General features: G+C 35.0%; 2 protein-coding genes across 2 annotated transcripts; one reads left to right on the top strand and one right to left on the bottom strand.

The window, feature by feature from the left end:
* Window positions 157-5,347, top strand: LOC109727216 (secretory carrier-associated membrane protein 4-like). The gene is made up of 11 exons (XM_020257219.1): window positions 157-300; window positions 786-848; window positions 969-1,002; window positions 1,100-1,222; window positions 1,527-1,589; window positions 1,742-1,835; window positions 2,818-2,863; window positions 2,960-3,027; window positions 3,714-3,762; window positions 3,902-3,967; window positions 5,030-5,347. Exons 1-11 carry the CDS (start codon window positions 250-252, stop codon window positions 5,060-5,062), a joined length of 690 nt encoding a protein of 229 aa, XP_020112808.1. The 5' UTR covers window positions 157-249; the 3' UTR covers window positions 5,063-5,347.
* On the bottom strand, window positions 6,571-11,550 carry LOC109727729 (choline-phosphate cytidylyltransferase 2-like). Its single transcript, XM_020257913.1, has 8 exons — window positions 11,054-11,550; window positions 10,043-10,156; window positions 9,778-9,873; window positions 9,002-9,044; window positions 8,735-8,890; window positions 8,550-8,618; window positions 8,029-8,139; window positions 6,571-6,981 (listed from the first exon to the last, which is right to left on the bottom strand). The coding sequence occupies exons 1-8, from the start codon at window positions 11,323-11,325 to the stop codon at window positions 6,889-6,891; spliced, it is 954 nt and encodes a 317-aa protein (XP_020113502.1). The 5' UTR covers window positions 11,326-11,550; the 3' UTR covers window positions 6,571-6,888.

Raw genomic sequence — 13,322 nt, 5'->3', positions numbered from 1 at the left:
AAAAAATATAGGATAATTACCAAATCGATACGCAAACCTTAAAAAATGAGGTAATTTTGCAGTTTAGCCCTTTAACTTCTTCCTTTTTACCCTCGTACCAAACGATAGAGAAGCGCCTAAATATTTCGATCTCTCCCCCTCTCTCTTTCTCTCTCTCTTCGTCGTCGAAAAAAAAAAGAGCGACTCTAGAGAGAGAAAGAGAGAGATTTTTTTTTTTTTTTTTTTTGGGTGCTACAAAAGATCCCAACGATGCCTCGCGATCCCAATTCTCTCGAGGAGGACAACGTGAACCCCTTCGCGGTATCGATCCCCGCACCCACCACCCTTTTTTTTTCTTTTTTTTTTCCGTTAAATTCGCACCATTTCGATCGTTTATAGTCCAATTCTTCGCTCAACACTACGATTTTGATGCGTGTTGGTGGTTTTTTGGGTAAAGGTGTCGCCTTCATTCGTTTCCTAGGGTTTTCTCGTGCTTTGTTTGGTTGTTGGTGGTTTTAATCTGCGGGTTTTTGAGGGAGTTTTGGGGATTTGGTGGGTGGGAAACGCAATGTGGATTGTGGGTTTTGTTCACCTTTTGCTGTGGATTGTGAACTGGCATGAGTGAGATTGTAGGGTTTTGGGCGGTTGATCGAGTTCTTGCGTTCACAAAGTTTGAATATGTACTTCATCTTATTCTAAGATATTTATTGAATTTTGGGATGTTTAATTTGAGATGGATGTGACAAAATTGTAGGTTTTGCATTTTTATTGTTTACTCCTTCAGTATTGTGATTAAATGTTTCCAGGATCCAAAGAAGAAGCAGAAGGATCTTGTAGCCTGGGAAGAGAATTTAAAGAGAAGGGAAAGGGTAATGAGTTTTTCTTATCTACCACTTTTTCTTCTTAAAAGCTGTTTTCCTAGAAGCACTTTTCAGCTTATGGAGTTACACTATTTTGAAAGCAAAAATTGTTTTGCACTTCAATTGCAGGAAATAAAACAAAGGGAGGAAGCATTAACTAGAGGTATCGAATTCGGACTTTTTTTTTTTTACTTTTAGGTTGGGGTATTGTGTAATGTGGGATTATTGGTGATTTTTGGATGTAACACTTTCCGACGCAGCTGGCGTCACCATTGAAGAGAAAAATTGGCCCCCGGTTTTTCCTATTATTCATCATGACATATCTAAGGAAATACCAATACATGCGCAGAAATTGCAGTATCTGGCATTTGCAAGTTGGCTAGGTATGTTCGCGAATGTTCTATACATACTAGTTTTGTGGTGGAAATATATTGTTATTAAACCTCGATGGGGCATTGATCCGGCTAGTGGTTGGGTTACTGGATCATTAGTTGAACCAATGCGTCATCCAGTCTTACAGAAACTTAAATTACTGGAAACTATTGGAGCTGATAATTCCAAAAAAAAAAGAAGAAAATAGATTAAATCAAGTGTACTTCATTAATTTTATATTTAAATTTCAGTAACTTCGGCTATTATCCTTTATTAATTGTTCACTGGTGGACTGGTGGTACTGTTTCTTTGCAGGAATTGTTCTTTGCCTTGCATGGAATGTTGTTGCTGTGACTATTTGCTGGATTAGAGGAGGAGGTGGTTTTTCCCCCCTCCAATACTTCTATAGGACTATTTCTTCTATCTATTGTCTGACAGTTTCCTTATGTATTCCATGTTTATGTGGTAAAATTTATATATGATATATAATGTCTTAAATATGTTCGTTCTTTGCCCCCCCAAATTTACAGGTGTTAAGATTTTCTTCCTTGCAATTATCTATGCTTTGCTTGGATGTCCACTCTCATATGTTCTTTGGTATAGGCCTTTGTATCGAGCCATGCGGTAAGCTTTCTTTGTAAGTGCTGATATTTATTTTTTTTCAGGTCACTTTTGACATCAGTTTATTATTATAGCTCTCTTCATACATTAACTTGGTGTTGTTATCAAATGTATAGCATAGTTCTGGAACGTAAATTATTATATTGGAGAAAGGAACCATATGATATTCAGTGCATACATATATATACTTTCTTAAGCTCTGTGTGGATTATGCTTATTTTCTGCAGTGGTTCTCTTACGTTGGAAAACATACCAGTTTCTTGTCAACCGAATTTGAAACTTAATGTAAGCCTGAATTATTGTGGTTCTTGTTCCCCATCTTATTGAAAGAATACAGGAAAGAAATACGTTGAACTGAAAACTGAATTTTAATATTGCTGATCTGTGACAACCTTAGGCTTTCATATCTAGATATCCAAATGGAATCCCTGGTTTCAGGTACTTTGTACGTGGCAAAACAAACTTATTATTTTATGGGCAAATTGAGACATTCAGAATCCCATATGCAGAGCCATGTAAAGTTATCTATTTACATTTATTTTCCTTCAACACTTCGATTTTGCCTTTAAAAACTTGATCTCTTATGTGTATACCCCTGTATTTGAGTGTCCCTCTTTGAAAACTATTATTTCATAATACGTAACCAACTCTCCCTCATAAATTGGATGGTTCCCAACATAAACAATGCTTTTGTAAGAAACTGCAGATTTTGGAGCTATATTTATAAATTCAGATTTTTACTGTAATATTCATGTAGATAGATGATATTAAGCGATGTATATATAAAAGCCTCTATTATCTGTGTGAAACCCCAAGCTTCATATGAGGACCTGAGAATTTTTTTCTTTTTATACCTCCAATTCCTAAACCTACTCAAGTGCATTATTACAGCGTGATATTTATATTTGAGATTATTATGTATCCTCTTATTTGCTATTTTCCATTCCTGTTATCCTAACTTTTCTGTTTTATTATTATTGACCAGAACTGATAGCGCTCTGAAGTTTGGTTGGTTTTTCCTTTTCTACATGGTAATTAATTATCTCTGCTAATTTTCTGGGGTATCCTCTCATAATTTCCATAAGCTGCGCTATATTTTATGTACTTTTTCCTTATTCTGCATGTAGATTCACATATGCTTCTGCATCCTTGCTGCAATTGCTCCACCAATTGTATTTCACGGGAAGTCCCTTACGTAAGTCATTTTCTTCACACTAAATTTAACACCGGGTGTTCATTGCTATGTTTTTGCAAGAATAAACTCTTTTATATATATTTGTATTTTACTTGCTAGAATTTAATTAAGAAGTTTGAAAGAAATGAAGCTCCTATAGTCTATATTTCGTTGTCTTATCTAAGACTCTTCGAGTTGCATGTGGCTTATAAAAATATTTCATATTGTGAAGGACTAAAATCTACAGATAATTTGACAATTTGCCATCTTATTGATTCCTTGTGGTTATACGTTTCAATCATATCTCCGAATATATGATACATTCTGTTAGCTACGAGTTGGTTTAATCTCCCTCCTATTTACATAAATTTAAACAAATAGGTGTCTTTCACCTATTACAATCTCCTAAGAGAAAAACTGCAATTAATTTACCATTAGAATAATTTTCTTGCATCTCTCCTCTGGTTTAACATGCTTTTATCACCTCATGAATGTAAACCTTCAATATCTAAATATTTCTTTTGCTTTCCATTGCTGTGGAGAAGATAAAGTATAACTATTGTTTGACTCATGGTGTTATTTCCATGGACTCAGTCCAACATTTTCTGCTTGTATCAGATTGAGTATGGTAGTTATATTCTCTTTTTTGTGTTACATAACTATGCTTGCAGATTTTGATATACTTTTTTTTCTTCATCTTAAATCAGGGGAATCCTCGCAGCGATTGACACGTTCTCCGACCATGTGTTGGTGGGGGTAGGTCATTCCATAAATGTTGCCAATGATCGTCGCTTGCACACATTACTATAGTTATTTATTTATATATTCCCCTCCTAAATAACCTTGGCTTGCTTTAAACTTAAATAACTCTCCTTTGCATATAATTATCGTGCAGATTTTCTACCTGATAGGGTTTGCATTCTTCTGCCTCGAAACACTCATCAGCTTGTGGGTACTCCAGGTTAGTTCAAAAACTTGCTTTTCTCTCTGTTATTATTAGCTCACAAAGGCAAAGCACTCACGTTGACAAAATTGTTTGCCGTTTGAACATCTCTCTCTCTCTCTCTCTCTCTCTCTCTCTCTCTCTCTCTTCAAGATGCTAGTTAAGATCAAAATATGTGCTTATGGACTTTAATAATGAGTTCTTCATGTACCGTGTTGTCTAAGTGGTGGGACTACATGACTTAGGATTACTATTGGTCTTATTAGAGGCCTCATTAACTGGACGAATCGAGAATGCATTTGTGATTAAAAAAAATAAAAAGCTCATGAAATTTGGAAGGACTAGTTTGGTGATTAATTTGGAGAACCGACACATCAAAAGAAAAATTACATGTACTATTCTTTTCCGATCCCACTAAATAATGCCGTGCTTGGTTCCTCAAAAAAGTATGGAAATTTGTTTTTCTAGAAGAAAAGATTTTCATGGGAAACACCTGTTTCCACAGTTTTTTGTTTTCCGAATAAAAAAAAAAAACCTGGAAAACAAAAACACTACATTTTTATAATTTGGAAAGAAAATCTATTTTTTTAGGAACCAAGCAGATGGAGAACTATTTTCTATGATATGTCCCAGGAAACCTAACATCCCCTAAGGTTACCGTCTGCCGAGAATTTCCCATAGAGGTGACTGGGATCTTCAATATTTTCTATGCTGAATTGGTAACTAAACCTACATATCTACCAAAACTAAAACTGCAGGGAACTTTCCGTGCGTGTATATATATAGAGAGAGAGAGCGAGAGAGAGAGAGAGAATTGAGCTCCTGTGCTTTTAAGGCATTGGATCGCCTTAAGATTCATGCAGCACTAGCAAAGGAGACTTAAATGGGACACACCGTTACTAGTGTTGTGTGGATCTTAAAGCAATTCGACGGTTAAAAAATCACCAGCAGAAATGTATATATTTTTGCCATATCTTAATGAATTTTATTGTGATATACTCACAATATCCCCCTTGGTTTTAATGCTTCTATTCAAGTTTCGACTAATTTTATTCCTTGTTTGAAAAACTCTGTTTCCAGAAAGTGTACATGTACTTCAGAGGGCAAAAGTGAGAACATCCGCAAAAAATCGAGGCCGCCACCGGAGAAGAGCTCGAGATAGATCCGATATTTTGCAGGTTAAAATCGCGTGGAGTTTGTCGTCTGCTATTATTCTTTATCATTTTCTTGGGGGGATCATAGATCTGATTGTAATGAATGACCAAGTAGTATTAGGGTTTGGTGAGTGGATATATTCTTTATCTTTGGTGCTGTGTCTTAGATGCGTTCTGTATGGGCGGTGCATGGAAATTATCGTTTGATTCAAATGTATTGTATCGGTTTATTTGGTTGCTGTTGCTTTGAAGATCCCATACAATAAAACGATTTCGCAGGTCATCTGCGCATGCGTGTCCAAAGCAGAGCCCCCCATTTATAAGCCCCCCATTTATAAGCGGTTAAGTTAAAAAATAGGAATAATATGCCCCGATTCATAAAGAAAAAGAAAAATTTTAAATACCATTTTTATAGTTTCACACTTTTTCACTTTAATACCCAGCGATTTAAAGTGTTTTAATTTAGTGCTGTATGATTTTATTTTTATCTTTTTATTATTGATTTTATTAATTTTTTATGTTATATTAGTGACAAAATTAAAATTAAAGAGTATTAAAGTGAATATTCGATAAATTTAGGTGGGGTAACCGATTCATAAAGAAAAAGAAAAATTTTAAGTACCATTTTTGTAGTTTCACACTTCTTCACTTTAGCACCCAGTGATTTAAAGTGTTTTAATTTAGTGCTGTATAATTTTATTTTTATTTTTTTATTATTGATTTTATTAATTTTTTATGTTAAATTAGTGACAACGTTAAAATTAAAGAGTACTAAAGTGAATATTCGATAAATTTAGGTGGGGTATTCAAAATTTTTTGTATATAATTTAACGAAATATTAATGAAAAAACTGACGAAAAGATAAAAATAAAACCACAAAATACTAACTTAATACAATTTAAACCGCAGAATACTAATATGAAAAAATGAGAAATCATAGAGATAGCATTTGAAATTTATCCTCAAGTAAAATAGAATAAAAGGGAGGAGATTTTTTTTTTTTTTTTTACTTTCGTGCTATATTGACTCTGATCCGTACTGAATGCAGTGGTAATTTAAAGGCAAAAAATAAAAAAATAAAAAAAAATCAATTCATTCCGAGTCGGTCCCACGATAACCTATTCGATATGAAAAAACAATTTCTTATTTCCTTATGTGACTGTAAATAAGAAAATTTTTACTTTGAACGGTTTGTTAGGCTACAATAGATCTTATCATGCAACACCGAGATATTTATGCGGATGTTGTTATTCTTATATTAAATAACTGTAACAAAAAATGCAGTAACACTGTGCGCGCATGCATGCATGCATGCACGCAAAAAACAATCGAAAATTCAATTTGTGATGGTACCCACATAATTGTTGCAGAAAAAAGCAGTAACACTTTGCGCGCGCATGCGCACAAAACACCAAAATTTTCGGCATAATGACACAACAATTTACAGTTTAACAGCAGAGAGAGAGAGAGAGAGAGAATGCTAAGTTGCATTTAAGAAGAAAGGAATTAGTATACACTGGATTATTTCTTCTTTAATAACAACATATTTGACATCAAAAAAGAAAAGAAAAACAAAAAAAAAAAAACATCATCATTCCAACTGCTTTATTCTCAAGGAAGGATGCTGCAGCATCATTTGATAATTGCTTGCACTAACAGTAAAACAACCAATCTTAATAAAGGAGAGAACAACAACAACAAGAACAGAAGAAGGGATTTTCAAAAGGTGAAAAAGGAAAAGGCAATGTATCAGGTGTTCGATATTTAATACCGAGAAAAGAGAGATCATGAAGCTTCCGGTTCATCAAGGAGATTGGTCCTCGATTTGCTCTGTTGTCTCTTTAGTCCCTCCTGAATCCGATCCTTAATCGCAGTTTCCTGCAAAAGCAATAGTCGTCAAGCGCGTCCGACTCTCGTAAAGAATTTTCTTTAAAAAGAAGAGAATGTTTCTCCTCCGATGGATCTTCCAAGAAGATGAATTTTGAAGTTACTTACAAAGGGCTATTCAAATCTTCACCAAGTGCAAAAGCAATTATGACCTAGATGGAACTTCCACATAAATACTAACTGACTAGAGCATCAAAACTCAAATTCTCCCTACAGATTCTCATTACAACTAAGAGAAGTTTCAAATTGAAGCTTCTTCTTTTAAGACCAGCATTAGCCATTCTACCGGCTCGGGATTTTTATGCCTAATAATTTCCTAAAAACCGATTGAGCAATTCAACAAGCAAACCTAGTTGAACCATTCGATTTAGCGACTGACGATTGGCTTAAGGACTAAAAAATTGTTATGGAAAATAAGAATACAGTGAACAAAAGAAAAGGAATTGCCCTCATAAATTACCATTTCTTTCTCTATTTCTCTATTTTAATATACTAATAATCTACAATTATTTTATCAGCGCACTTACTATATTATGACCTCTTACTTATATCAATTATTGGATATATATATATATATATATATATATATATATATATATATATATATATATATATATATATATATATATGTATAACTTGAATAGTTGATAGAACCAACAAAGGAAAAGCCAAATTCAACGACCAATTTGGTCTTAAAGGCATTGCCTAGAAACTTATTTCAGCTTCCCGCCACAGTCAAAAAAGTTCTAGATCTTTTGCTTAGCGAAATTTTAGCATCTGCTTGGTTTTTTTTAGAAAAAGGTAGCTTGCTACCCGCTTCATTCATTAAAAATATGAACTAGGCTACATGGGTGAGGTAATAGATCTCAGTCGAGACGTAAAAAAAAATAAAATAAAATAAAATAAAATAATAATAATAATAATAATAATAACTTAAACTAAGTTTTAGCATATGCTTGTTAAGTAAAGAAGCTGATCAAAAAGCTGTGACCAAGTAGGCACCTAAGTGAAGCAGAGAACGTTGTCTTGTTGACTTACCATTATGTGGCATCCTTCCTCGAATTTCTCAAGAAAACCTGCAACCAATCTATCAGCGTTCTCCATCCACTCAACGGGATTCATCCCAGCAGTCTTGGCCGCCATATGAAACTGCACATTATGTCACATTATGCCACCAGCACATCTCATCGAAAGCACAGTATTGAGAATTATTTGAGAGTTAATCCAAAAATCGATACTAAGTTTTGATACACATTTCAATTTCGTTCACACAGTTCAATTATGATAATTTAGCTTCTCAAATTTGTTCTGTATTAACAGTGTAATATCAAACTTTCTTTTGCCAAGATTACATCTCTCACGGAAACTAGAACCAAGGTAAATTTCACGGCCAAAATTGAAACTCTCAGAACAAAAATGAAATCTGGGTCAAAACTTCAAAGACTAAATTATTGCAACTGATACTCTGAGGACACAATTTGGAAAAACGGATCAAACATCAGAGACCAATGTCTTGCCATTAAATGGTTAGGCCGATAGAAAGAAATTTTTTTACTCACCTTCTCCTGATGTTCCTTCACCTTTTCACGCAGTTTAGATATCCCCATGTTCACTCTCAATTGCTTTTCCTGATAATATAACCGAACTTTGTCAAGCTTAAAATAGTTGATACAACTAGGGTAACATATATTTGAATCACTAATTTAATTTTGCTGCTGTTAAAACATCAACAGTGTGTTCTTGCCTTCACATAGCTCACGCCAAGGTCCTTTCTACTGTATCCACGGGTTAAATTGCGCATGACATACTCATTGTAATCTTTAACAATCCTCATGATTATATCAGATGTAGAAATGCCATCGGTACGCTTTGTCTCTTTAAACTTTCCAATGGCTTTAACCTACATAATTCAAGGTACTTCCAATTTACCAAATGTAAAAAAGACTAAATCATCGACAAAAAGAAAATAAAATATCATTCTATTTTCATAGTGTAAGAATGAGAATCTGACAAATTCGTAGACATCGTTCCCTGCTCCACTTGCATCTGCATATCTGTAAAGTATAAACAACCGTTGTAAAAATTATACATGGTTTGGATTAAAAAAACAAAGGGCACAAACTTCACAAAATGCTAACTTTCCGAAAAGCAATAACAAATGGTAATTAAATAATGCATTGCGTCAAGTTGCAGCAATTCAACTGTTACACTTCATAGCAACCCTATTACTAGGCCAGTTAATTGCACTTGGGAGTTGAAAAAATGCTCGGAACCTAATTCATTTTGATTGGATGCTCTCCAGTCTATGACAGGTCAACAGTTAAAAGTTGATACAAACCTAGTCACAAAACCTACAGCATAAGTTTCAAAATGAGAAAGGTGTCCGTTCATACAATTGGAAGCGAAAGATACGCAGCTTGACTCCATTATTATGCCTGAGCGACATGATAAATACACAATTGGACAAGATAGGGAAAAATTGAAGGCATGTTGGCATTCGAGTAACGTCCCAAAAAGTTGAGCTGTAATATCTATTCTGAAATGTTTGTGGTGTATAGCTAAAATGATCAAGGACATGGGATTACCTGTGGTATGCCTACGGATGGTTGGTCAATAAATAGATAGTTGAAAGGGGAAGCATGATGTCACTTCCATTTTGTAGAGTAGACAAGTAAAAAAGAAAATATTTTATAATATGCATTCTTGTAAGCAGAACACATTGGTAGAAAATACGAACATGTGAAAACGCTATCAAACTAAGAATGCAATGAATTTGATGAATCTTACGGGAGGGCATCATGAGCCACATAATCTATGTTGTGCTTGTCAATGAACTCTGGAGTGATGACCCATGGAGCGTCAGGTATAACCTCATCAACCCACCTGTAATGAACACAAAAAATTACATCAACACATCTAGTTATAAATACAAGCAGAAATCGGCCAACGAAAGAACAAGGCATGCTATATTTGTACAACATTCCATAACGGACACTGGCATGTACACAAAAAATGGTAAATTTATCGGAGGAATACAAGGAAGACTACATACTTGCAGTGACGAAGAGACTCGTAACGCTCGGCCTCAGTCATAACTGTTTTTCCTTTGTATCTATGGGTAATTTCATCACTGCAGCACCCAACTAACAAATATGTGTTGGGGAATCTGAGAAAAGAAGCATATTAGTCATTCCCAATGTTTGCAACAGCAACCGTTTGTAAAGAGAAGAGAAGAAGATCGACAAATTTAATGCACAAATATAAGTCCATGAAACAGATTATTTCTCACTACTGGTCAACAGCATAACAATTGAACTGACTAATAAAATAACTCTGATTACATGTAATCTGCAACAAAGGATTATGCATATGAATGCAATCAAAAGAATTCTAATTTGTATATCACGAAAAGAATAGTCGACTAAGCAAAAGGGAATATCCTCTACACAACCTCGATAACTTCAAAAGATACCAATTTGCATTTTTTTTTTTAATGCTGTTACCTCAAATATTTTGTTCTGGTCTAAGACAATCCAAGTGCAATAAAAGGAGGTACAAGAACTAGACAAGTTATTTCTCTCACCTATTTATTCAGATCAAACGAAAGATCCCTTAATTAATCTCATGACTCTCACCATCATCAGCCAAAATCTCATAGGAAAAAACAAGAATCACCAATTAAATCTAACCACAATATAAAATGCTACAAATTCTCCAAGGATTAAAACCAATACATTGTTAAATAGCTATGATCCAATTCAACGAGTTAGATCTTTTGCCCATTTAAACATTTGCATTTTCCGCATCAAAGCAATAATGCAACTAATCTCACCAACATCAATAATAATATTAGTTAACAAAGCACGAATCACCCATAATTGATAAAAGCTAATCACAATCTACAATCCACGCAATAGTTCAAGAGTTAATACCAATCATTTTTATACCGAGAATCTTATTTTGTAACTAAAATCCAGTTAGATCCATACGCTAATCGAACCCATCCGAATCAAAAGGGATCGCGAGAGAGAGAGAGAGAGGGAGAGAGAGAGAGAGATCTCACAGCTTCTTCGCCTGCTCTAGGGCTCGGGCGTGGCCGAAGTGGAAGAGGTCGTAGATCCCATCGGCGTAGACCCTAAGGGGCCTCGAGGGCGAGCCCTCGGCGTCAGCGTCGGCGTGCGTCGCCGGCGCCGTAGGCGAGAGGGGCTCGTACCACGTCGTCGGCGTGGCGGGGGCTTCCGCCTCCGCCCCCTCCGCATCCGCCACCGCCTCCGGCGGCGGCGGCTCTGCGTCGCCGGAGACCGTACGCCGCCGCAGAGGGGTCATCCGCGTCATCTGATCTCCTCCTCCTCCCCCTCCCGTGCTCACGCAGTCTCCCAGGTCGGCGGCGGCTGCTCCGGCGGGGCGTGGCCGCTCCGCTAGGGTTTGATCCGTGGCCGTAGAAGGAGCAATTTTGGAGGGAAAGAGCAGAGAGAGAGAGAGCGAGAGAGAGAGAGAGAGAGAGAGAATTTAGAGAGAGAGTATTTAGAGAGAGAAACAAAGAGAGAGAGAGAGAGAGAGAGAGAGAGAGAGGAAAAAGAGGACCGTTGTTGGAGAGGAGATTTGCGAGGGTCCACATATAAATAGGGCTTATTTTCTGAATATTTATAATTGATTAATTAATTAATTAATTAATTTAGCTAGATGCGTAAAGTAATTATTTTATTTTTAAATTTAAAAATTGGATGCTAATTATCAAAATTATTACAAATTTAAAAGTAATTTTTTAATATTTTTGTTTGGGGGTTTAAAAAGCAAAGGAAAAATGTACATTGAACACCCTTTAGTTTAACTATTTTACAAACACGCCTTCTCTAATTTTAATAGCTAAATTGCACTTTACCTCCTTTAATATATCACTTGTTGCACTCAACCCCTTGGATAAAAAAAATACGAAAAGCTTCAAATACCAGCTCTGTGTTTTCACACTTTTTCACTTTAATACCCTGTGGTTTAAAATTTATCACTTTCGTACCCTGCGATTAGACCTGGCAAACGGACGGGTTGGGTAACTCGCGGGCAGGTTATTATACCCTCGGATTACTTGGGTATGGATAAAATTTACCTGTAAATTTCTGGGTAACCAACATTTTTACCCATACCCATCCGCGGGTCACCCATACCCACCGGCGGGTGGACGGGTGGGCGGGTGGGTATGCGGGTTACCCACAAATTTTTTTTTATTTTTTGCTCTTATATTTTTTTAATGCAAAACACATATATATAAATTTTAAAAGCGTAATATAACTTATTATTTAAAATATCATAACATACAATAAAAATATTTAAAGTCTTAAAGCAAAAACATTTCATAATATAAAAGACACGCAATAGGAAATCAGGATTAGAATTTTTATGACAGGTAAAAAAAAATATATATTAATTAAGAAAAAATATTTGTAATTAAAAAATATGTGTGGGTACCCGCGGGTTACCCAAAATGCCGATAGCTATCCATCCGTTTTATCCGTAATTTTTTGGGTTGAAAAAATTGGTACCCATACCCGCAAATTTGCGGGTAACCCGTGGGCACCTGCAGGTTTGGGTCGAAATTGCCAGATCTACCTGCGATTTTATTTTTCTCCTTTTGTTATCCCCTCCACTAATTTTTTCCGTTAAATAAGCGACAAAGTTAAAACTAAATGGTATTAAAGTAAATATTCGTTAAATTATAGATGGGGTATCTGAAGTTTTTATATATAATTTAATGAAAAATTAATGGAAGGGCCGACGAAAAGAAAAAATTGAAATAACAAAATACTAAACTACATGATATTAAAGTGAGATAGTACACAACAGGAGTGGTATTTAAAATTTATCCAAAAAAATAATGTACTTTATCCTAGTGAGAAGGAAAAAAAAAAAGAAAAAAAAAAAGAGACATATTTGGTCATTTCACTAATATTTTTGACACTTTAATTTGATAAAATATTTTTGATCTGTTGAGGGAGAGAGAGTTCAGTACTGCAACATGTGAAACATTAAGAAAAATTATTTGCAATTTAGCCCATTTTTATTAAAAAAATTAGATATGCCATTTTTTCAAGCGAAGTTACTAACTAAACAGTTGTGTTTGACCACATGTTTTATACATGATTTTGTAAAGCTTTAAAATTTTTTAAAAAATCTATTTTTATTCTAATTAAGATTCAGAAGAATATACAAAAAAAAAAACCTATCTCTCATTTTAATAAATTTGTTCACGCATTCAAGTTTATGGAAAAACTTCAAAAAACCCCCCTGTGGTTTCGTAGATTCTCACTTTGTCTCCCTGTGGTTTAAAATGTATCAAT

This window comes from Ananas comosus, linkage group 22 (assembly GCF_001540865.1).
Source record: "Ananas comosus cultivar F153 linkage group 22, ASM154086v1, whole genome shotgun sequence".
NCBI lineage: Eukaryota > Viridiplantae > Streptophyta > Magnoliopsida > Poales > Bromeliaceae > Ananas > Ananas comosus.
The sequence above is the reverse complement of the archived record's forward strand: the minus strand, read 5'-3'. Positions and strand labels throughout refer to the sequence as shown.

Coding starts and splice junctions, on each gene's coding strand:
- LOC109727729 (XM_020257913.1), bottom strand. CDS start 11,325: ATGACGCGGATGACCCCTCTGCGGCGGCGTACGGTCTCCGGCGACGCA. Junction 8,891..9,001: donor GGAACGATGTCTACGAATTT/GTCAGATTCTCA, acceptor TGAATTATGTAG/GTTAAAGCCATTGGAAAGTT. Junction 6,982..8,028: donor AGGAAGGATGCCACATAATG/GTAAGTCAACAA, acceptor TTGCTTTTGCAG/GAAACTGCGATTAAGGATCG.
- LOC109727216 (XM_020257219.1), top strand. CDS start 250: ATGCCTCGCGATCCCAATTCTCTCGAGGAGGACAACGTGAACCCCTTC. Junction 1,223..1,526: donor GGCATTTGCAAGTTGGCTAG/GTATGTTCGCGA, acceptor GTTTCTTTGCAG/GAATTGTTCTTTGCCTTGCA. Junction 1,590..1,741: donor TTGCTGGATTAGAGGAGGAG/GTGGTTTTTCCC, acceptor CCAAATTTACAG/GTGTTAAGATTTTCTTCCTT.